This window comes from Parambassis ranga, chromosome 6, assembly GCF_900634625.1.
Source record: "Parambassis ranga chromosome 6, fParRan2.1, whole genome shotgun sequence".
Lineage (NCBI taxonomy): Eukaryota > Metazoa > Chordata > Actinopteri > Ambassidae > Parambassis > Parambassis ranga.
Genome location: NC_041027.1, coordinates 15,931,173 through 15,955,128, shown reverse-complemented (window position 1 = coordinate 15,955,128; position 23,956 = coordinate 15,931,173). Strand labels below are relative to the sequence as shown.

Sequence of the window (23,956 nt, the reverse complement as noted above, 5' to 3'; positions counted from 1 at the left end):
CAGCCATCGGTCAGTCCTCCATCACACAGGTGTACAGAGATTGTAGAGCTTATACCTTTGACGTCCCACCTCAGCACACATATTAACACGTTGTGTCTTTTATCTCCAGCAGCTGAACACTTCAGTGGTCAGCCAATCAGAACTCAGCCCAGCTGTCAGCTGACTCTGGACTTACTTTACTGCAGTGTGCTGCCAAGCCACAGAGGATGGTTTCCATGGTAACAGCAGGACATAGCGTTGAGATGAGTGAAAATGCAACTTCCTGTGAGAAGCAAGTCCTGACGTTCGATTGGTCCACACTTCCTGTCCTCAGCAGGCAGCTCAACCAAACTGGTGCTGGACTTCATATTTCATCTGAGCTAGCTGGGCGACATAAACTCTCAGACAATGTTAAGCGTTAGCTTAGCTAGAAGATTTCAAACATTACTGGCTAAGTGGTCTCAGCTAGTTGACTACAGTGTTAAGTCATAGAACTGGATCAATGGGAGAGTGGAACCTCTGATGGAACTGATGGAAAACAGAAACTTGTTCTGATTGGCTTTTCCATCAGGTAAGTAACACCGTAGAGCCATTTAACACCACTCATAAAACTGAAGTTACACTGTGCCACATGCCTGGTTCATCTCAGGACCAAAAACTGACCAAGAAACATCTCAGTAGTGTCTGGATGTCTGCTGAAGAGGAGAGCTGTGAACAAGCGAACAGTTAGAACTGCAGAAGACAGAAAAGAAAAAAAAGCTGAGCACAAACCTGATTCAGTATAAAACCTGCTGCCGTTCACCGTGTGTCATGTGATCAGATTAAACCGGTCCCAGTGATGTGGATTAAACAGATTCAGATTATAATATGTTGAGATTTTACAGATGATTAATGGATAGTTTCACAAAAGTAAATGATGATACAGATTATATCATATTATATAATTTATTTGTATTATATGAAATAATTTATTCTGCTGCTATAATTGATCACTTGAATTGGCATTCTTTTTTTGGTACTGTGAGCAGGTGGTCATTTAGTGCCAAGCTGTCTGTGTTCGTTGAATCAGATTATCTTTAGCATCCTTTAAATGTGTGAATAAGCTCCTGTTGGACCTAAAGCATCCTCAGCGTGTCACTGAAGTCAACATGGAGGACCTGCTGGTGTACTTTTATTATTCCAGATGATATTTTTATATCCCTGCTGTGAGTCTGAACATCTGAAGAGTTGGCAGTTCAATGTGATTAAAATGGCAGAAATGAAAATGTGTTTGTGTTTTGATGTTAAAGCTGAGAAAATGACAGGGTTTCTGTGGCCCATTTAATATGGCAAATGTTTCATGGAGGTCTTTCGGAGATACAGACAGAGACTCAGTGTGTGTCTGTGTGTATTTGAATAGATGAACTGAATCTGACAGGCAAAGAAATTCAGTTCAAACTGCAGAGACTTCAGTGCATCAGCAGTAATGAGACCTGATCTGTGTGTGTGGTTAAAAGGCTACCAGGACTTAGTGTTCACTGAAGCTGAAACTGCTGGCTGCTTACGATTCTTCAGCAAATAAATAACTAAAAAACACAGGATCAATAAAGGGAGCAGAACAGTTTGATTAAGTAGTGTTTAGTATCACCTGTTTTGCCTCCCTCAGAGGACTGGGGTCGGTATCATTAAGCCTCCTCCTTCTTCTTCCTTCCTCTCAGTTTAGGGTCACCCATCTCCCCCCTCCATGGCCTCCTTTTGCTACTCATCTCTCCTCATTTATCGCCTGAGGTCTTTGACCAATCCACTGCTTTCCTCCTCTCTACTCCTTTTCTTCCTCGTCCCTGATCAGACCACATCTCTCCATGATGTCTGAGAAGAGGTGCTCCCAGGAAGATGACTGCTCATCACTTCTCTCCCGGCTTGGCTCGGACTCTCCTCGACCTCGGATGAAGTTTGGAGGGATGTTCTGCAATGTTGAGGGTGCCTTTGAGAACAAAACCCTCAACTTTGAGTCATTCAGTCCACAGATGCAGCGACACCGAGCCACTCGAACCCAAACCCACAGCCAAGATGGAGGAGAAGCAGCAAGAGGACAGACAGTGGTGTTTCCCTCCGGCCACGCCCGTGAAACCTACGGAAAGAGAGAGGTTAAGATAAAAGATTTTTAACAGCGCAATGAATGTGAACTGTGTTCTGAAAATACTTTGACATTTTAGATATCAATTAACCATTTCAATCAATCAAAATTCTTTTTATAACATACCCTCCTCCCTCTGTAACAACTGTAACTACACTGTAAAGATAGGATTTTTAACCTGATTTTCTTTCATACTATCTCATAAATACTTCCATTAAATAACTTCTTAATTAGCCTTTTCATGTTTTCTATGCATTGAAATATTTCAAAGCAACTTCTCAGTATTTTAAAACACAGCGCGTCTGTTTGGGGCTTTTATTTTGAAGCCCTACAGCGGAAACTGTGAACGTGCCTGTTTGTCGATAGAGTGACGTCAGAGTTGAAGGGAACAACAATAGCTGGCCCCGTGTGTGTGAGAGGATCAATTCGCTGATTAGGGATCGATGACGATGTCGTTCCAGGCCAAAAAGAGCAGCACGAGATCTGCGGTAGGTTCAACCCGAGCCGAACCGAGCCACGAGACCCGGGATGAGCGGGCCACTCAGGCGAGATGCTGCAGCCTCGCCTGTCAATCACCGCGCCGTTAGCGACAGACAGAGAGGACCGAGCCGGGCAGGGACTAGCGGTGCCGGCCCGGTCTGAGCCTGCTCGGTGTCAGACCTGATCTCCTGACAGTTTTTGCATGATTGATATACAGAATAAATCGCTGCGTTCAGGAGCGGTGGGACGTTTCAGCTCTGCACAGAGAAAAAAGAACCTGAATCAGAAGCATGATTGTTGTTCGCTGTCAGACGTAGACTTTATTAACATGCAGAACGTGTTTTACCAATAATGACCTGACGTGTTCACGTGTGGCATCATTGTGGTGGGCGCGGCTTAGTCACCTGACAGTTTTAATAGATACTGAGACCTACCCTGTCTAAACATGTTTCATTTAAAAATGACTCATTGTAATGAATATTTCTTTATCATAAGACACAAGACAGAGTTTACATCTTCTCCCAGCGGCTCACCTGATCTTCCCAGCATCCTCTTTGTCTGCCTTTTCCAGGGTGACCGTCTGATCATCAAGGGAGGGAAGATTGTCAATGATGACCAGTCGTTCTACGCTGACGTCTACGTGGAGGACGGGATTATCAAGTAAATGTTTTCTATCAATAATTATAACAGTTGCTGTTTCTGTGACCCACCCTGCTGCTGTTTAGGTCTCTCTGACATCATCAAACCTTCTGATCAGACAGATCGGTGAGAACCTGATTGTTCCAGCTGGCGTGAAGACGGTGGATGCGTACGGGCAGCTGGTGATCCCTGGAGGAATCGATGCCAACACCAACCTGCACGCGTCACAAAAAGGCCTACACCCGGCTGACGACTTCTACCAGGGAACCAGAGCCGCACTGTCCGGAGGAACCACCACCATCAGTCAGTAATTACAGTGATTTAGCAAGACTAGCTGGATTCAGAAGATGTTAATGATAACGTTGTGATTGCAGTGGACCATGTGCTGGTGGAGCCAGGGACTAGTTTACTCTCTGCATTTGATCAGTGGAAGGAGGCCGCAGAGCAGAGGGCATGCTGTGACTTCTCCTTCCACCTGGACATCACTCGCTGGCACGAAGGACTGTTCGAGGAGCTGGAGATACTCATCAAAGACAAAGGTCAAGTCTGTCAACCAGTAATATAATATTGGTTCTCACTAATCAGAACACACTTTATAAGACCAGTATTTGTGTTTCAGGTGTGAACTCCTTTCTCTTCTTCATGGCCTACAAAGATAAATATCAGAGCTCAGACTCTCAGGTGGACCCACTGTTCATTTATTGGCACCTTACCTGTTGTTTGTTGTCTCTCTTCTGAACCTGCTTCTGTCCTTGTGGTTTCAGCTCTATGAGGCATTTGGGGTCCTAAGGGATCTGGGAGCCATTGCACAGGTCCATGCTGAAAATGGTGACATCATTGATGAGGTACATCTTGACCAACGAGATACGAGCTCGGACTCTTTAAGTTAAGCAGTATTAACAAGTTTAAAGCGGTTTTGTTTCAGGAACAGAAGAAACTTCTTTTTCTGGGCATCAGTGGACCTGAAGGACATGTTTTATCTCACCCTGAAGAGGTGTGCAAACCTGAAACAAGTCTGAGACACCTTCATGAGACACACCTTCATGCTGCCTGACTGATGTGTTTGTTGTCATGGCTCAGGTGGAGACAGAGGCAGTGTATCGGGCTATAACCATCGCCAAACAAGCCAACTGCCCGCTGTATGTTACAAAGGTGATGAGCAAACCTGCCGCTGACATCATTGCCAAAGCCAGGAAGAAGGGTGACATCATAATTTTCCACAATATTATCGACACCTGAGCAATGCACTCTTTTCACTGTCAAGCTAACTATCTGCCTGTGTCTGTCCTCAGGAATAGTGGTGTATGGGGAACCAATCACAGCCTGTCTGGCCACTGACGGCTCTCACTATTGGTCCAAAGACTGGGCCACAGCTGCAGCATTTGTTATGAGCCCACCCCTCAACCCTGACCCTGCAACTCCACAGTACCTGAACTCTCTATTAGCATGGTTAGAATCTACCTCTGTTAGCATGACTCTAGCTGAACCGTTTAGGCATAGCAGAACCAAGTGACAGGTGCTCCTTATGTGTTTTCCAGTGGAGACCTACAGGTGACTTCCAGCGCTCATGCTAGCTTCTCCACAGCCCAAAAAGCTGTCGGAAAAGACGACTTCACTTTGATCCCAGAAGGAACCAATGGCATCGAGGAGAGGATGTCTGTGGTCTGGGACAGAGCAGTGGTAAGATAACTTGACCTTTTTCACCCTAATCTTCCTGACTGAGCACGACAGACATCACGCTCATCCTGTCTCTGCAGTCTACAGGGAAGATGGATGAGAATGAGTTTGTTGCAGTAACAAGCACCAACGCTGCAAAACTCTTCAACATTTACCCTCGTAAAGGTAAAGTATGAGAGTGAGGGGAGGATGAGGAGGACAGCTTGTCCTGCAGCCATCATCGATAGATTAGCACAGTGATTGAACCACAACAACATGATGTGTCCTCTGTTCATCTAGGGCGGATTGCGGTTGGATGTGACGCTGACATTGTCATCTGGAATCCAAAGGAGACAAGAACTGTTTCTGCAACGACTCACAAGCTGGTAACAACATGCTTGCTGTATCAATAAATACTACTCATAATCAATAGATCACCACAAACTGATCCTATGTACAGACAGTGGAAGTGAATATCCTGGAGGGTTTGGAGCTCCGAGGCATAGCCTCCATGGTGATCAGTGGTGGTCGAGTTGTTCTAGAGGACGGGGAGCTTAATGTGACTGAGGGGTCGGGACGCTTCATCCCCAGAAAGGCTTTCCCAGACACCATCTACAGAAGAATCAAAGCCCGAAGCAAGGTAACAACACTACAGCTAAGGAGGAGGAACATGTCACATGATCTAAAAACTAGGAACAAAAACCATTCTATGCCTGTAAATGTATGAATGTCCCATGTCCTTTTAGATGGCTGAGGCCCGTGGTGTCCCCCGAGGGAGTTATGATGGTCCGGTCCATGATGTTATCAGTATGACTAAATCAGTCCCACCAACTCCAACAACAAGGGGGGCCCCCTGTCCAAAAATCCAGCCTGGACCCCGGAACCTCCACCAATCGGGATTCACCCTGGCAGGTAGACATCACATCTGCAGTGTTCCTCTATAATCTGATCAGCTAAAAGTCATGAATCTGTGCTGCTATTTTGAACTACTCTTCATCTTCTTCTTATACCAAGGAGCGCAGATTGATGACCACATACCTCGTCGTTCTGCACAGAGGATTGTGGCACCGCCTGGTGGGCGATCCAACATCACATCTTTGTCCTAAGTTTGTCCAACAAACTACTGAGGTGTTTCTGTCCTACTTGGAACTAGTACTACACCCTACAACACTAGTACTTCAATACTGAACCCTAACATGACCTTATTAATCTTACTGCAGTACTTCTCTTGAATTACTAAATTGAATAACAACCCAACTACATTACACACCTTTAAAGTGAGGAACTGTAGTAACTACTGAGCCCAGCTACTCGTACATTAAAGTAGGACAGTGGTAGCTTGGCTTGCGAAAATAATTGGTTCTATAAACGTGCTTGGAATCCAAAGCATCCGTACATCAGAGCGAATTTCCCACATACACACAATTCGTATTCCAAGACAACGCTTGTTGAAATTTATTAAAAAATGTTGCTTGTCTTGCAAAATACTCACAGACCGAGTTACTCATAATCCAAGGTTTTACTGTACTAGTTGTAACCCTGCATGTTTTAAAACTTGAAGGACTAAATTCTTCAGCTTGTACAATGGCCCTAAAAATGCCCGACTACAGCAGTACAGAAACACCGATAGCACACAAGTAGCTACCAAACACTGGTATTAAAGCCTGTACTTCTACTGTGTTTGATATTTGTACTCCTACAACTTACTCGGCCCTCTGCTGAATACAGCAGTGTTGCTACTTCTGCTAGTACTAAAGTTCTGCAACAATAGTATTTCAGCAAATACTAAATCTATGAGTACTCCAACTAATATTAAAGCCTGCAGCAGTACTGAATGTTACACCCTGCAGCAGTGGTTCTTTAGCTACTACAGAATGTTCTTGATCCTGTTCATCCTTTCTGACTTCATTGTGGTCAGTAAAATCTGTTAAATGTAGTAGTTGCAGTAGTAGCTGTAGTACATACATCTGTCTCTTTTCAGATCACACATAGGAAAACACACCTGTGTGTGCGCGGTGTGACTGGCTCTTCCCGGGTGTCTCATTAAAATTCCTTCTCATTACAAACATTGTAAATTAAATCCACTGTAATCAATATTTACTCGTAATATCTGCATCTTACATCATTAGAATATGTAACGTATCACCTGTGGTGTGTGTCTGTCTGCTCAGCTGGACAGGTGCTGATTGTTTTTATCAATACTACAATTATTGATCAGCTTTTGTCTCAGAACCAGACTGAACCCATTAGACTGCCTATGGATGGTGCTAATAAATCCAGTGCTAGCCTTCCAGTAGCAATACTTTAAAAGCCACGATGTGTTCCCCTTTTTTTATATCAACCTGCTGATTCAGAATCTGCTCATCCAGGTGACCTCAAAACCTAAACTGAAGTTGTACCAGCTAAAATGTAAATCCACACAAGGAACAGATGCTTTTCGTCATCGTATCAGTCAAATAACGAGGTGCTCTTCGGTGACAACGTAGGTACACTGGCACAACATCATGCCCCGATCCTGCTGTAATACTGGGCTGTTTTTTTTGTACTGACTTCATGATCATTTTGTATTTTTTACAGTTTTGTATCCTGGCAGTGTGAGCATTTGTGTCATTGGTTGCCATGTTGGTGCTGAGCTGTTGGCATAAGAACGTCATGTTCTATGACTAAAAATAAGAAGATTTAGTACAGACATGTCCTTAAAGGGACAGTGAACAAAGTCACACAAAAAACTCAACGATGCATGATGGAAGTGCAACAACTGGCTCCAACATGGTGGCTGTAGCAGGTAGTTGTGTATATTTCCTCACGGATGAACAGGAGCCAAAATGGAAGACGTAAACCGTTTGTGTGCACGAAGAAGGTTACCATGGCAACAGTTCATTTGTTGTTGTTCCTGTGTTGAATGTAAAACTACTTCCAGTTGTGATGAGAATTGCATGAATAAACTGTGAAGAGAAAAGCTCAGTGAGATGTCTGTCTTTTCTACATGTCTGTGCTCAGTCTCTTCTGACCAGCAGAATAAGCAGAAAAAAGCATTTCCAGTAGAATGGCTGAAAACCTGAAATCTGACTGATCCGCCATTGGCTCTCTGAAAAGGACAAGAAAAATCAATGATCAGTGGGTTCCAACAAAATAATCAACACAAAACACACAATAAATTAACAGGCAGCGATTAAGTAACTAAACACCACCAAACAATACTAGCTGCCACCAAATAACCTGTGGTTACCAAAAAAAGATTCAACAAAAGAAATTAAAAACAACAAACTAATTTAATCCAAATTAAAATAAAAACAAAACATCACTAATTCGTTTTAAAACCATTGACAGAGTCAAATCTATGAACGAACCTTCAGTTATGTCACTTTTGTTTCTGAAGATCTGTTTTGAGGCTCAGTGGAACGCTCCGACCGCAGCCACGTTAGCAACGTTAGCAACGTTACAGACTGCCAGAACTCCAAAAAAGGAACGGGAGCACAAGAGGAGCTGTGGCAGGCGGGCAATCGAGGAAGCAAGCTTGCACTGTAATAGGCTGCAGCAACCGCCTGTCAGTCAAAGCAGTAATGCCTATAATATGCTTCATTTTTGTGAAGTTGGACATTTTAACATTGGAGTTTCTGGGGATTGATTCACTTTTGCAACCAGCCCCTAGAGACTGCAGTGTGAACTGCAGGTTTTAACACTTCCACATAGGCTTCAAGTCAGAGCCCCAGAGGTTGCCGCTTTCTTAAAACATGTGGTTCATGACCAGGATTCCTAAATCTATCATCATTTTTGGTATGATTTTTATCAAAAAAAGGTCTATTTTAATCAAAAATGTGCCCATTTTCAAATGAACCACTATGCTAGTTTTATCGGCAAGTTGCCATCTAGCCTTTTTGGTACTTTCTGACAGCCTAATACAATGTGTTGATAGGTAGCGGGGGAGTAGTGATTAGCAAATCAATGACAAGTGTAGGCTGACACACATGGGTGCTCCGACCCTGAAGCACCCACGGCCGGGTGAACTCACTGCAGCTTCAGGTCTGCATCCTCCACTATGACGCTCAAGTCCATCGTCATATGAGCCAATCCGACTCCAGTGTCTCACACAGAGCAAAGTTTCAATCTTGCTGTGTGCCTGTACTTGTATCACATGTGACAATAAATTTGTTTATTCATTCATTTAATGAACATCACTGAGGGGCTGAGATGCCGGTTAACTTATATGACCAATAAAACCAAATGCACCACTGCAAACAAACACACCTGCAGTGATCCTGCTACCTGCCCTTCCTATACATTCTCTGTACATGTAGCTCCACCACAGCAACCCTAACCCAACCCTCTACAATTAAAAAACCGCACTACAATAAATACTAATATAGCGCCCCTAATGCTGACATCAGGTTAAATGTGTGTTCCCTGAATTCCTATAGGAGATCTCTGTCTGTTGCTAAGCATGGATACTGTGGAAATGTATGGTCAAACTTGGTCAAAATATATGTTTGTCTACACATATGGTAAAAGTGTATGGTTGCTCATAGATAGTGACCTCTGACTGAGGTCATAAAGCATTCTGATGTTTAATGGTTAGTTTAGAAATTCGAACTGCAAACCCCTAAGTTGACCCATACAAGCTTGCCAAAGAGACAAGATATACTCAAGGCCGTAACAGGAGGACCTGTGAGAATACACACACACACTCACATCAAAGATGTGAGTGGGAGAACTTCAATGTCTTTTAGTTTCGTATACGCCTTCCACCTTGTGATTATTGAATATGCATGTTTCACTGAAAAACATTACCTTTTATGCCTTTCTATGTAAATGTAACCACACCTTGTTGTAAGATTAATAAAACGAGCCTAATGCATGGGACAGACAGAATGCAAATGGTCAGCTGCAGGAGCAGATCGAGGGGTCTGTATTGAGCTGTGCATTCTCCCTTTATATAAAGGCGAAACTGAAACTGATCAGTACTGGTTTTCATTCAATGTTCTGTGCTTCGGGGACGGAGTCTGGGAATCCGGGGTGACCAGATTAGGTCACAACAATTGGGGGCTCGTCCTGGGGATCAAAGGGCAAAAATCATCCTCAGATCCGTCAATTGAACACAAGGGCCGATTACGAACAGACAGAGGACACGTGCCGGCAACAATAAGGTAAGCAGACCTTTTATATCTGCATTGACTACTCTAAAATGTAACGTGTCCCGAGTCTTAGTAGTAATCTGTCTGTAAAAGCAAAAAGAACATTGACTGAATGAATTTAACTGTAAGTGAATGAATATGACTACAGTGAAATAACCGTAAGTGAATGTATATGACTACGGTAAATGAGTGAATGATTACAGCTGTGTAAGAGATAAGTAAATGATGCCTGCAGAGGAATAATGCCTGCAGAGGAATAATGCCTGCAGAGGAATAATGCCTGCAGAGGAATAATGCCTGCAGAGGGATAATGCCTGCAGAGGAATAAGAGAAAAAGGGGTAGCAAATCCTGAGTGTGGCGACTCCACCGGTACTCTGACGAGGGGCCGGAAAAGCTGGGTTTGAGGCCCGGGGCTTGAGGAACCCTAAATCACTACAAAAAAGAGAGAGAGAACAAGACCAGGCAGAAAACACATGGTATGCATGTTGGACAGACTGGAAACTGAAACAATGACCGCACTAGTTAGGCGGGAGTTGAAGTAAGTCAACAGGCTTCCAAATTACAGATATATAAGATTCTGGTGTCACGGACAGAGGCTAGTCTCGAATCCATTGGACTGAGTACCAGGGACACAGCGTGCCATATTTCTCAGTCGGCCAGAATCTAGAAAAGAAAGGCACTCTTGAGACTCATAACTGTGAGTCGTCTGAGATAAAGACGACAAGATCAGAGAGTAGAGTAATTAATGAAATAACTGTGAGCTGTTCTTACACTGAACGGCAAGACCAGAGAATAAGTCCTGTGAGTTCATGAAGCACCCCTAAAGAGAAACACAGAGAAGTGAAGATACAGTACTGACACACACACACCGAGCTCGCAGTATAAATGGGTAAAGCATGAGTGTGGAATGTGTATGAATGCCAGAGACGAGGTGAACTGAAGCAGCAGCACTGCTGGAAACCTTAATTGGTGTAAACGTAAAGCAGTGGCCTGTTGAAGTAGGTTCACTCACGAACTGGATTAGTGTTTTTTGTTGTGCACATACTCTTGTATATATTTCTGATGTGAACATAGTTTCTGAACTTTTCTAACATCATAGTTTTGTTAACTCTTCTGAGCACAGTTTTGCAAATAACACATTATTATTAAGCTTTAGTTTTAATTTTCACGTAATCACATGACTGAGACTTTGATGACTGACGACATGGACGGAGATTTTAACAGAGACACTGTTGATGATGGGTGGGGTCCGAACAGCCCACTAAAAACAGTAGAAGCTCAACTGATTATTTTGGAGAAAGCGCTGCATCAGGCTTTTGACTCTAAAACCGCGTCTGAAGAGATGACTCAGATGAGGGAGGCAGTCATTATTTTGCTGGGAGAAATAGGCCGTGGCATGAAAGATAGAGGTTGTTTACAGAAGGAGTTTTGGAGAAAGGAGGGTGAAGCGAAGGCAGAGAGGGAGAAGGCCAGGAAGAGTGCAGAGCAGTGTGGCTGGTCTAAGAAAGGGAGATTTAAGAGGGAGCAGGAAAAAGCAGAGGAGAAGAGAGCTCAGTGGGCGCGATGGGCTTTGTTAGGTCAGGGTGTAACTCACCTCATGACCGAGAAGCCCAAAACACAGGATGCCAAAGCAGAAAAACTTAAGGATCCCCCACCGTATACACCACCCCCTCCTACTGCACCACCATCCTCTCATTCATCTGCTGGATTATATCCAGTCTTACAAATAACTCAAGGCACACTGGCCATAACAGACATGCCTGATTCCTCTGAGGCGTGGTCTGATGACAGCTCTCACACGTCCCAAGTGAGTAGTGTGTCTGCTTTACCCTCGGGAGTTAGCACCCGTGAAGGGCCTCCAGAGGCCCCTGCCCTTTCACCTTTCCAGCTGCGAAAGGACAGAGAACTGAGCTGCGACGGAGCACTATGTGCTGCAGCTGAAGCCCCGCTGTCACACAGAACACAGACACCACACATTGTGAACACAAAGCAGGGAGAAATAGACAAGGTGCAACAGTTGCAGGAGGAATTACAGGAGTTGCGGGCTGCTATAACTCAGGATTTAACACCACACACAGATGCACACGCTAACCCCCAATTTGGAGACGCTACACTTCACGTGGGAGGCGTGTGGAAAGATGGATCACAGGAAGGGAGGACAGCTGGAATTCAGATGCAGGTCGAGGGTGTTTGGTCCGCGGAGCAGGGAGAGATGTTTGATCTATTGCAGAGACAGGCCAAGGCTACTGAGGAGTGGTTGAAAACACACGAAGCTGAACACTTAGCACACAGACATAAAACACACCACATGACAACTAGATCTCAAGGATATGATAATACACAGACACTCAACTATCAGTTACCATTGATTCAAACTGAACACCAGATCAAATATCGTCCATTCCCACTAGGTGATGTACAGGCACTAGTGGATAAATTACCTCCAGTGGCCGAAGGTGGAGCAATGTGGCTGAGTCAACTTGACAGTCTGACAGCAGGTCACAGACTCGCTCTAGGTGATTTTCGGGCCGTTATTTCTAGGTGTCTTACAGCTTCAGAAGTGAGGGACATAGAGGAGGACGCCGCCACTACTAGACAGAGAGATGACACACCTTTCACTCAGGTCAGCACTGAAATAGGCAGAGCACTAAGACATAAATATCCTCTGCCTGCTGGAGCCGCCGTTCCCACTTTGAAATGGGACCCCAAACAGAGTCCAAGAGAATATCTTAATCAAAGCAAAGACACATGGATCAAACACACCGGGTGCCACCCTGGTAACCCAGGCATTCAGAGGGTGTGGTACAGGACCGCCGTCTTAAACGGGGTTCCTGAGACTGTAAAAACTGCCATGGATAATAACCCAGACATGGCAGGGTGTGATTCCAGTGTGTGGGAGAGACATCTAGTACATCACTTGGCACGTGCCCAAGAGGCAGCACAAGCTGACAGTAAGGATGTCCAGGATTTGCAAACACAATTATTGAAACTGCAATTGACTGAGGCCAGACAGAAGGCCAATGACAAAAAGAAAGATAAAAATAATAAAGTCATGGTTGTCACTGAAAGCTCTGACGCACCTCCGGTCACACCTTGGGTGCCTCCATCACCTTATTCTCCTGATTATCAGCAGCCTACGGGGTCCTACAGGGGGTACGGATCAGGGAGGGGCAGATGGAGAGACAGGCGCGGAAGGGGTGGAACACTTAGGGGACAGCCGAGGGGAGACCCAAGTCGTGACCGCTGCTATTACTGTGAGGAGTTGGGACACTGGGCCAAAGACTGTCCACACAGACAGGGACAGTATGCCCGAGGACGTGCAGCGTCTGGTCCACGGAGGGCTTCCTCCCGCCCCCCAGGACCTCCATTCACTGGACAGTTTCCTGTTTCCGGCTGGGAACAGTGGGATTGTGACTTCTCACAACACTGACACACCCCACAGAGCAGCTCAGATTACATCGGCACGGCAGACCCGATGTTATCTATGCAAGTAGAGGATGAGACACTGCCTTTTCTGGTGGATACTGGCGCCACCTGTTCTACACTGTTTCAATCATCTTCTATGGAATTGTCCAACAACTCTATCACTGTGATGGGCTTCTCTGGGGATAAACAGACTCTGCCTATAACCACTCCCATGACTGCTCAGTTGGGACATCAGACTGTTTCACACTGTTTTGTACACTCACCTCTTCTGCCTCTGAATATACTGGGGAGAGACTTGCTGATTAAGTTTGGAGCATCTATTTTGTGCGGCCCAGACGGGCTGACAGTGACACTGCCGGACGGCACCATGTTCCACTGTAATGTTGCAGACACAGGCGGACAATATCTGATGAGACCTGTGACTGACCCATGTGCTGACATCTACTGGGGCATGTTACATCCTGAAACTCCCCAGAACCCAGGAATCCTTTCTGCCTACCTGCAGTGGAAGCCCTGGATAGCGCAGGTCGAACCATATGTTTCTCCCCCTGACCCCCCTCATGTGACTCTATTTTATGACAGGCAGCAAACTGATTGGTACCATGAGAAGTTTGCGCACTCCCTAGAGGGACAGGACTGGTCTATTACAGTCCGAGACATTTTTGTGGCACCTGAGGGCGTGGCAGCCGGTGTGGACCTCACTCCAGAACAAATGTCTTGGTACATGATGAGTGACGAAGGGCATCCCCACGTCTCATTAGCTGTACATCCAAACCACCAGGCCAAAGAACTAGGTGGCATGGTTAAACGTGCCATGGGGCAATCAGACTGGCAACCCACACCTTTACCTCAAATCATGTATTCTCCATCTGCTAAAGCATACAAAATAACTGTTTCAACTATGAACACTGTCACTCTGGCACATGAACTGCTTGCTAGACATCATGGTAGAGAGAAAACTGATCATCCTCTGGCACAGGCTGTGATTGACAGCTTGCCACCACATTTATGGGCAGACGGCCCCACTGATGTGGGTCTGGTGGACTGTGAACCTGTGACGTTTCAGATTAACACACCAGGCCCTTTGTGGATACCACAGTATCCACACAAGCCAGCAGCCGGAGCTGGCATTGCAGATACTATTCATGGACTTTTTGAAAATGGTGTGCTGGAACTCTCTCACTCAGACTGGAATACTCCCATCCTACCTGTAGAAAAGAAAGGGACAGGTAAATATCGCATGGCACATGATCTGAGGGACATTAACGCTGTACTGTCAACCCCCACGGTACCAGTTCCGAATCCATACGTGGCATTGGCACAACTGGATCCTTCACAGAGCTGGTTCACCTGCATAGATTTAGCTAATGCTTTCTTTTGTCTCCCTCTGGCACCTGAATGCAGAGACATTTTCTCATTCACATATCAGGGAACACAGTATCGCTACACCAGGCTACCTCAAGGTTTTGCGCTCTCCCCCGGTATTTTTAATCAGGTTTTGAAACAGATACTCAGTCACTGCACCCTCCCAGAAAACACTACACTCATTCAGTACGTTGATGACCTTCTTATCGCAGCTCCAACGGCAGCAATCTGCCTGGATGCCACGCAGGCTGTTTTGCAACATCTGGCCAAAGCTGGTTTTAAGGTCAGCAAATCTAAACTCCAATTAGTCAGGAAACAAGTTGCTTTCTTAGGACGCATTGTTTCACAAAAGGGGGTCAGCATATCGCCTTCGCACAAATCTACCATTTTGCATCATCCGCGTCCTGATAAAGTGAAGGACATGCTCTCATTTCTCGGTCTGACTGGCTACAGTAGAAACTTTGTTGCTAACTACACTGGCCTCACACAACCTCTCAGAGACCTAGTCAAAGAACATGGCATGCGTAATGTGTCAGCTCGCCTGAATTGGACGCAGGCCGCGGAACAAGCATTCATTGCTCTTAAACAATCTTTGGCCGCTGCAGCAGAACTAGCCTCACCTGACTACACTTTACCTTTCTATTTGGATGTCTCTGGAACGGATGCCTGCATCAATGGCATCCTGTTCCAGAGAAAAGGGGGAGAAAGACTAATACTGATGTACATCAGTGTCCCCCTGGACAACATGGAGAAAAGACACCCTCAGTGCACACAACACGCAGCAGGAATAGCTAAGCTAATTCAAAAAACCGCACACATGGTCATGGGACACCAGCTGTATGTACTGACAACACATAGTGTAGTCGCATATGTAAACTCAGAGACATTCACACTCACCTCATTGAGACAGAGGAGGTTGAGCAAGATTTTAGAAGCACCAAACATCACCTTCACACATGATGGTATAAACATGGCAGAGCAGATAGGAGCTGGAGAGCCACACACATGTGTAGAGAGGGTAACCAGAGAAGAAAAAGTCAGAATGGATTTACAGGCCACACCACTAACAGAGGCCAGAAATCTGTTCACAGATGGGTGCTGTTTTAGACATGACACAGAAGGACTCAGAGCAGCATACGCGGTTGTTGAAGACACAGGGGAAGAGATGAGAACACTGAAAGCAGAAAGATTAGAGGGACAGCAGTCAGCGCAGAGAGCCGAGGTGAGGGCAGTGATTGAGGCACTAAAGATAGGTCGAGGACAGGACATCAATGTTTTTACTGACTCAGCATATGCGGCAGGAGCAGTGCATGTGGAATTAGGACAATGGCTGAGAGCAGGTTTTCTCACTGCAACTAACAAACCTATACGGCATGAGGCTGAAATGAGAGAGCTTGCTGAAGCTCTGTTGTTGCCTAGCAAAGTGGCTGTGATTAAGTGCAAAGGTCATGGAGCAGGAACTGACAGGGGCACAAGAGGAAACAACGCAGCAGATCAGGCAGCAAAACAGGCAGCAGGCTATGTTGAGCGAATGCTTTTTATGTGTTCAGAAACAGACTTGCCTCCCCCTGTTGATTGGACTGATTTGATGGAATTGCAAAACAAAGCCTCTCCACAGGAAAAAACACTGTGGAAAGCTAGAGGGGCGACTGACACAGGAGGAGTATGGAGAGGGCCTGACGGACGCCCCATACTGCCACCTGGACTGAGACAGACTGCCATGGAGGAAGCGCATGGGGTAGGCCATGTGGGGGTGGCACAGATGATGAAAAATCTTGAGCACTGGTGGCACCCCTACATGAAAGACATGGCTCAGTATTTGATCAGAACATGTGACCAATGTTGTAAATACAACCCCAGACTGACTATCAAACCAGAAATTGGAAAATATCCTCTAGAGACCAAGACAGGTAGAGAAATAATCATTGACTACACTGACATGGTTGACTCTGTGAGAGGACACAGATACATTTTGATGTGTGTTGATGCATACTCAGGATGGCCAGAAGCCTGTCCTGCAAAAAGAGAGGACAGTAAAACAGTCATTAAATTTCTGATTAACACCTACATCCCTAGACATGGTTTTCCTGAAAAAATCAGATCTGACAATGGAACACATTTCAGAAATAAAGACCTCCGGCAGGTGGAGGCTATGTTGGGACTGAAGCATGCTTTTGGTACAGTTTATCACCCACAGTCTCAAGGCAAAGTTGAGAGGATGAATCAAACCTAAAACAAAAAATTGGCTAAAATCTGTGCACAGACCAAATTTATATGGGTTCAAGTATTATCTATTGTATTGATGTTCTGGTAATAACGCCATATAATCTACACCCTATGAGCTTCTTACAGGTCGACAGTTTCCTGGACCAGCTGGCCGGCTGAGACTGAAGAAGCATGCAGTATGGTATTAATATAAACCATAATATAATGAATTTGAAGCTTTGGTGTTAGAATTTGTATTACAGGACAAAGGAGAGATGGTGAGTCCAGAAGGAGCCACACACAGCTGAGTGGGTCCTCCTGAAGGTGATAAAAGGAAGTGGTCGGAACCAAGGTGGACCGGTCCCTACCAAGTGACGGAACGCACCTCTCACGCGGTTCGGCTGAGAGGAAAGGGGGACACCTGGTATCACTGGAGCCAGTGCGCAGGCGCAGAGGAGCCTCAACGCTCTCTACAGGACGTCCAGACTAATCTGAGGGCACAGAAGTCTGAATCGGCTGATTCAGACACAGATCCTGTCACAAAAGGGGCAGAATAATCCCCTGACAGAGATCAAGGATCCCGGGTAGTCTAACCCCAGGGATCCGAAGAAAGAAGACACATCCTGAGGACGAGAGGACCAGAGAACCAGGCGGGGCGCTGGATGGACGAGGCAGACGGACAGGAATACACACATGAACTGATAAAACACAATTTTGTACATTCTAACTGACAATTGTCATTATATTTGAGCTGTTAGGAGTATCTGGGGGCGGGAACGGTGAAAGACCGACCGATTAAAATACCCCCACATACTATGATGTATAACATGTTTCGTTTTATGTACTCACATGATATGTTTTTTAATACACTACATTCTCACAGAGTTTTCTTTTTTGCACCTTCTTTTATGGTTTTGACACACATACGCACACACCAGGTGTTTGGATTTTATTCACAGTGTTGTTATATATAGATGTCACTTTTACCCATAGTTTTGTTTGATTACACACAGTGTTTTCTATTTGCTGATGTGACCGTTTGTTGTTTCTTTTGCTTATTTTGTGTTGGACTCTTAGTAGAGTCCAAAAGGGGGAATTGTGGAAATGTATGGTCAAACTTGGTCAAAATATATGTTTGTCTACACATATGGTAAAAGTGTATGGTTGCTCATAGATAGTGACCTCTGACTGAGGTCATAAAGCATTCTGATGTTTAATGGTTAGTTTAGAAATTCGAACTGCAAACCCCTAAGTTGACCCATACAAGCTTGCCAAAGAGACAAGATATACTCAAGGCCGTAACAGGAGGACCTGTGAGAATACACACACACACTCACATCAAAGATGTGAGTGGGAGAACTTCAATGTCTTTTAGTTTCGTATACGCCTTCCACCTTGTGATTATTGAATATGCATGTTTCACTGAAAAACATTACCTTTTATGCCTTTCTATGTAAATGTAACCACACCTTGTTGTAAGATTAATAAAACGAGCCTAATGCATGGGACAGACAGAATGCAAATGGTCAGCTGCAGGAGCAGATCGAGGGGTCTGTATTGAGCTGTGCATTCTCCCTTTATATAAAGGCGAAACTGAAACTGATCAGTACTGGTTTTCATTCAATGTTCTGTGCTTCGGGGACGGAGTCTGGGAATCCGGGGTGACCAGATTAGGTCACAACAATACCAGTACTTTTAAATGACCAGTACTACCTTTCATTAGCCTTAAATTGAGATGTCAACATCAATGAAGTGACCTCACAACTCAATTTAAATTTGTTCCAATCCAACTTTATTTATAGAGCCCTTTAAAAAAACAAGGTCAGCCTAACGAGAGTAGATCAAACCACTAATAAAATAAAATGAAAAAAAAAATCAATTTGATAAAACACAGGAATATAAAACAGTACAATAAAAACACCAGTCAGGAGTACGAATAAAGCAAAGAAATTTAAAAAGTAAAAACGTGTTTTAACTACCTCTCCTTGCGCAGGGTTGGGGCCAGGTTGTGCTTCTCCAGTCTCTCCAGGCATGATGCTAATGTCGAGCAGGCTAGCTTAGCTCTAGCTTAGCTCTAGCTTAGCTCTAGCTTAGCTCTAGCTTAGCTCTAGCTTAGCTCTAGCTTAGCTCTAGCTTAGCTCTAGCTTAGCTGCTGCGTCCCTTCCACACCTCGTTCCGAGCAGCGACACACATATCACCGTGGAATCCTTGTGTAACGCTGCCATTAGACTCACTGTCCGTGTACCTACACACAAACATCGACACACACAGAGCCCCTACATTGTTGCTCCCTCCAGCTGTTTACCGACATCCCTTCTCTGTCCGGCCTCTCCTTCCCATCATCCCTTGCTCTTCTACCTGACCTCTGATTGGATAGTCACTTCGGGAAATGAACTTCAAGAGAAACAAGGTGCGTTTACCTTTCCTTGGTTTGAACAAAGAGAAAATCCTGAATATAGACCACACCCTAACTTCTCATTGGGCCACACGAACACTGAGCACTGCCTTCAAAGCGCGGCAGCAGTAATTAGACCGGGTCACGGCTCAGGATGAACAGCTGTGAGCGGATCAGTCTGATTTCTGGGCGGTCGGTGCCGTTCGGTCTACAGTCACGCGTCCGTCGCTGAACCGGCACCGAGCTGTATTAACCCGTTACATGCACACAGGTGAGTTGAGGCGTTGAGACTAAAGGCGTTTTCAGCTCCTGCAGCTCAAAGGATGAGATAAAGCCACAGCTGATCAGATCGTAGGCCCAATCACTGCAGTGGTTGCAAACATGAGCTGCTGATTCAGTCTGATAGCTTTAGGGTTGATCAGGAGGTGGAGGCTTTGTCCTGCAGGTGGAGGCTCTGTGATGGGGGAGACTCGGCTCAGTGTGGAGGAGCTGCTGGCTTTGTGTCTGCAGAGGATCAGCCTGGAGGAGAACAATGTGAACACTGAGCTAGGTGACCCCGAAACCCACCACATGTGCACATTTACACATTTAAACTGTGTTTGCTGAGTTTGACTATGCTGCCTGCTCTCAGAATTGATGGAGGTGGTAAAGAACTTTGAGGCGGTGAGAAAAAAGTGGCTGCACGCTGAGCTGGAGCTGAAAAAGTACAAGGAGCTGCTGGTGAAGTCTGATGTGGCCAAAGCCGCTCTGGAGGTCAAACTTAAACATGCTCGGAACCAGCTAGACGTGGAGATGAAGAAACGCTACAAAATAGAAGGAGACTACCAGTACCTGGTAAGACCACAGAGGACGGATGGTCCACTCCGTACATGTTGGTGTGCAGTCATGTGGTAATAAGAAGCAGACGGCGTTTAGTTGAGTCGTTGAGTTTTATCGTCAACAGCAGAGGCAGATGCAGCTCATGTGTGACATCTTGGTCCACGACAGTAAAACCAGCGCCTGCCTGAACGATGAGCAGAAATCTCTCTTAGCCACGTTTGAACACAAAGGAGCCAATGTGACGCTGCACAGGAGCAGCAGACGGTGAGCCAGCAACCAATCGCATCGCAGCACTGACGAAACTGTTACAGTTACTGAGTGTGTGTTTCTGTTTCAGGTTATCTGTGATCGATGAGTCGTCCTTCTTGTCTCACTCTGACATCAGCTACGATCGGACTGACGATGACGTGGTACATTTAAATACTTCTAACACACACGTACAGCATAGTTCACGAAGCAGCCTGACTCACTTTGAATCGTTTCAGGATTTGGACACAACTGTGATCAAACCATTGAGATCTCGACCCCGAGAGAAGAGGGTGAGCTGACCAATGCATTGTTGTCACCTTGTTGCCATGTTGATTCTTGATGCTCTGTGTTTTCTGTAGCGCTCATCGATGGGCCTGGCCGGCATCACTATGGCTGGGAAGCGAGGCCGAGGCGGAAATGTGTCTGCAGAACTACTGGACAGAATCACTGTGGAGAAGGTGTGTGCACGATGTGTTCACATGTGAATATCTGAAGATTATGACCAGCCAATTTCTTTAAACCAGCATCACTGCGTGGCTTCATTTGAGTTTCTAGAAGGTGCCAGAACAGTCGCCATCATCCATTTTAACACCAAACTGAAGAAAGCTGATGTGTGTGTCTCAGGAGGTGGAGACCATAGTGAAGGCATCTGTGATGACCCCCGAGACTGGAGGTCAGATCCACATGGTGGTAGGGATTACACAAGAGACCAAAGAGAACCCGACACGGAGTATCACTCATGAGTGTGCTGTGTCTGTGGGAGAGAAAGGTGAAATCCCCTGAACATCAAGCTGCTCTCAGATCAACTCATTCAGGCCCTGTCTCCTCTCTCTTATACAAACACACAGAACATTTGACACCAACCACTGAAACAGTTAAAGAGCTGAGAGTTTTGGCATCTTCAGTAAAATCTGTGATCTTCTGTTCCTCAGACCAAACCTCAGTGTGGTTCCCCTGTGAAGACACCGTGATCGAGCCTGAACCTGAGGCACCAGTGGAGCACGGAGCCCTGTCCAGCAGCAGACCTCAGAAAACCGTCAAACACGTTTTTCTATCTAAAACGGTACAACCTCCCTCAGACTCACATTCAGACACATTTTGTCTGAGTCCAAGCAACGTGCCGTCTTCCTTCAGGTGATCTGGCCGGAGACCTGTTTAGCATGTGGGAAGAGGATTCGTTTTGGGAAGCTAGTGGCGAAATGCAGAAACTGTCGTGTGGCAGTACATCCCGAGTGCAAACAGAAATTCACAGATGGCTGCTCCGCATCCTGCACAACGGAAAGTACAGCTCAGGCGGTAAACCAGATTCTACCACAGATTATATCATTATTAGTGCATATGGTCGGAATGAAACCTCAGTTTGACTGCAGGTGGGACAGGCTAAGGTGTAGAGAAACCTGTCTTAATGATGCTCTGCTCTGGTTCAGGACTCGTTGGAGAGTTTTGCTCCTCTCACTCATCCCAGAGTTCCTCATCTGGTTGTGGACTGTGTGGCAGAGATCGAGAGGCGGGGCTTGCAGGAGGTGGGCTCCCAGTGACAACTGATAATCATTTATCATTACTTCCATAATGAGAAGAAGTGGTTTGGTCCTGTTTCTGTCACCTGTATGTAGAAACGTCTGTCCTCCATCTGACAGATTGTCAGCAGGCCACTCAATAGGGAGGCTTATTGTAGCCAGCAGCACTTTGCATGCTGGAAGATGGATAAAGTAGCAGCAGGCTTGTGAGCCAGGTTCCTGTGAGGCCTTCACCTCAGAAAATCTAACCAATCATACAAGGGAATGATTTGTTTTGACTGCAGAGGGGGCTGTACAGAGTTCCTGGAGGCGAGCGTTTGGTGAAGGAACTCAGAGATCGCTTTCTTCAGGGGAAATCTGCCTTGATGCTGAGTAAAGTCCAGGACATCCATGTGGTCTGTGGACTCCTGAAGGACTTCCTGAGAAAATTGAAGGAGCCTCTGATCACCTTCAGGCTGCACAAGACCTTCATGGAAGCTTCCGGTATGAGGACACTGTCACGTGATCTTGTACAAAGGTGATATCTGAAGTAAGATCAACTGTTTGCTGTGTGTGTGTTTCAGAGCTGGCTGATGAAGACAACAGTTCAGCCGTCATGTATCAGGCATTAGCAGAGCTGCCGAAGGCCAACAGAGACACGCTGGCTTTTCTCATGCTTCATTTACACAAGTACAATCTTTCAGCTACAGTCAGCTCAGCAGCACTGATCAGCTTTACCTTCATGTAGCAACACACACTTAACAATGTGATCTCAAATCAAATGATATGTTATGTACAGTGCCCATTTTGCAATATTTCTATTACTTTTGAGGGTGATGCGGAGTCCCCAGTGTCAGATGGACCAGAATAATTTGTCTCGCGTGTTTGGCCCCACTTTAGTGGGCCATGGGATGTCTGAGCTGTCTCCAACGACCATCATGAAAGACACCAACACTCAGCCAAAGGTCAGCTGCTTCCACAGTTTGTGGGGCTACTTTTGTTCTGGTAGATTGATCGTGATGCTCTTGTTTAGGTGATCGCTCGCCTGTTGTCTCTCCCTGAAGACTACTGGAGACGTGTCCTGGCCGCCCAGACAGATCCAATCCCATCTTCATCCACAAGCAGTAAGATCAGCCAGGAGGCTAGATGTGGTGTGTTGTGTCTCATGTGTTAATATTTATACAAATATCTGTTTAAATGCCAAAGACAAATTATTCCAAAACTGCAAAACTACTTTGATTACATGCCGTCTTCCTGTGTTCATTTCAAAGGGACGTCTTCTTCAGGTCGGTTGTTTAAACCACTGACTTCTCCAGAATTAAACAGCTACTATAAAACTCCTGGTGGAGGATTTCAGAGAGGCCGGACCAGGAACCCGGGAAATGCTTTCACCAACACGTAAGACCGCAACATAAACGCTCCAACTGACAGTCCATATTTATTAGGATGCACAAATCATCCTGACCAAAACAGGAAAGAACATTTTACAGAGAGTCCTAGAATCAACAGCACACATTATATTGACTCTTTTTTGTCTTCAGAAATCAACCATTAACAGGGAGGAGGTTCTTCACATCCCCCAGCTGATGGACTGAGACCTGTCCCACCTCACACCGATCCCATGTGCAGACTGTGAGGTTATGAATGTGTGTGCTGAATAATCTACACTGGAGAAGATACAGCTGTGTTTGTTTTTATGCAGATGATCTGATGTGTTTTGTGTCTGGCAGATTAAACACGAGCACACTATTAAAAAAAGTAACAGTGTTGAAATAAAAGAATAGAAATGGATGACTGTCCTCATCTTTTTGTTACTATTTGAATGTAAAGTTTCAAACCGGGCCGTCCACAGAACTTACTTGTCAGGTTCTCCCAAAGTTTGAGAAACAGAAACTGTGTTGTGTGATGTACCCATCACAGCTGCTGACTCATCACTCATTAGTATTAATTAGACTTCTCCAGCTGATGCTCATGGGTAATGTAATGTATCTTGGCTCA

General features: G+C 45.4%; 2 protein-coding genes and 2 long non-coding RNA genes across 6 annotated transcripts; 2 read left to right on the top strand and 2 right to left on the bottom strand.

Annotated features, from left to right (window-relative positions):
• Positions 1–1,823: 1,823 nt before the first annotated feature.
• Positions 1,824–6,356, top strand: dpysl4 (dihydropyrimidinase like 4). 2 transcript variants are annotated; one of them, XM_028408429.1, is made up of 15 exons: positions 1,824–2,105; positions 3,147–3,235; positions 3,333–3,517; positions 3,589–3,753; positions 3,834–3,895; positions 3,979–4,059; positions 4,140–4,208; positions 4,295–4,415; positions 4,507–4,663; positions 4,753–4,894; positions 4,972–5,056; positions 5,171–5,256; positions 5,331–5,510; positions 5,617–5,782; positions 5,885–6,356. In XM_028408429.1, the coding sequence occupies exons 1-15, from the start codon at positions 1,824–1,826 to the stop codon at positions 5,974–5,976; spliced, it is 1,962 nt and encodes a 653-aa protein (XP_028264230.1). In that variant the 3' UTR covers positions 5,977–6,356. The 2 variants fall into 2 exon arrangements, with proteins under 2 accessions (XP_028264230.1, XP_028264228.1); XM_028408427.1 differs by lacking the exon at positions 1,824–2,105 and adding an exon at positions 2,461–2,583.
• Positions 2,817–3,423, bottom strand: LOC114437626 (uncharacterized). The gene is made up of 3 exons (XR_003670920.1): positions 3,286–3,423; positions 3,109–3,211; positions 2,817–2,832 (listed from the first exon to the last, which is right to left on the bottom strand). It is a non-coding gene; the product is annotated as an uncharacterized LOC114437626 (long non-coding RNA).
• On the bottom strand, positions 6,302–19,084 carry LOC114437625 (uncharacterized). Its single transcript, XR_003670919.1, has 2 exons — positions 18,979–19,084; positions 6,302–7,958 (listed from the first exon to the last, which is right to left on the bottom strand). It is a non-coding gene; the product is annotated as an uncharacterized LOC114437625 (long non-coding RNA).
• Positions 19,085–19,406: 322 nt separating this feature from the next.
• LOC114437621 (rac GTPase-activating protein 1) lies at positions 19,407–23,694 on the top strand. Of its 2 annotated transcripts, none has more exons than XM_028408426.1 (17): positions 19,407–19,665; positions 19,840–19,944; positions 20,026–20,228; positions 20,338–20,477; positions 20,551–20,623; positions 20,699–20,752; positions 20,822–20,920; positions 21,087–21,231; positions 21,395–21,525; positions 21,597–21,758; positions 21,890–21,985; positions 22,264–22,462; positions 22,543–22,648; positions 22,791–22,923; positions 22,992–23,082; positions 23,230–23,356; positions 23,500–23,694. In XM_028408426.1, the coding sequence occupies exons 1-17, from the start codon at positions 19,656–19,658 to the stop codon at positions 23,543–23,545; spliced, it is 1,920 nt and encodes a 639-aa protein (XP_028264227.1). In that variant the 5' UTR covers positions 19,407–19,655; the 3' UTR covers positions 23,546–23,694. The 2 variants fall into 2 exon arrangements, with proteins under 2 accessions (XP_028264227.1, XP_028264226.1); XM_028408425.1 differs by having other exon boundaries at positions 22,992–23,109.
• Positions 23,695–23,956: the final 262 nt, after the last annotated feature.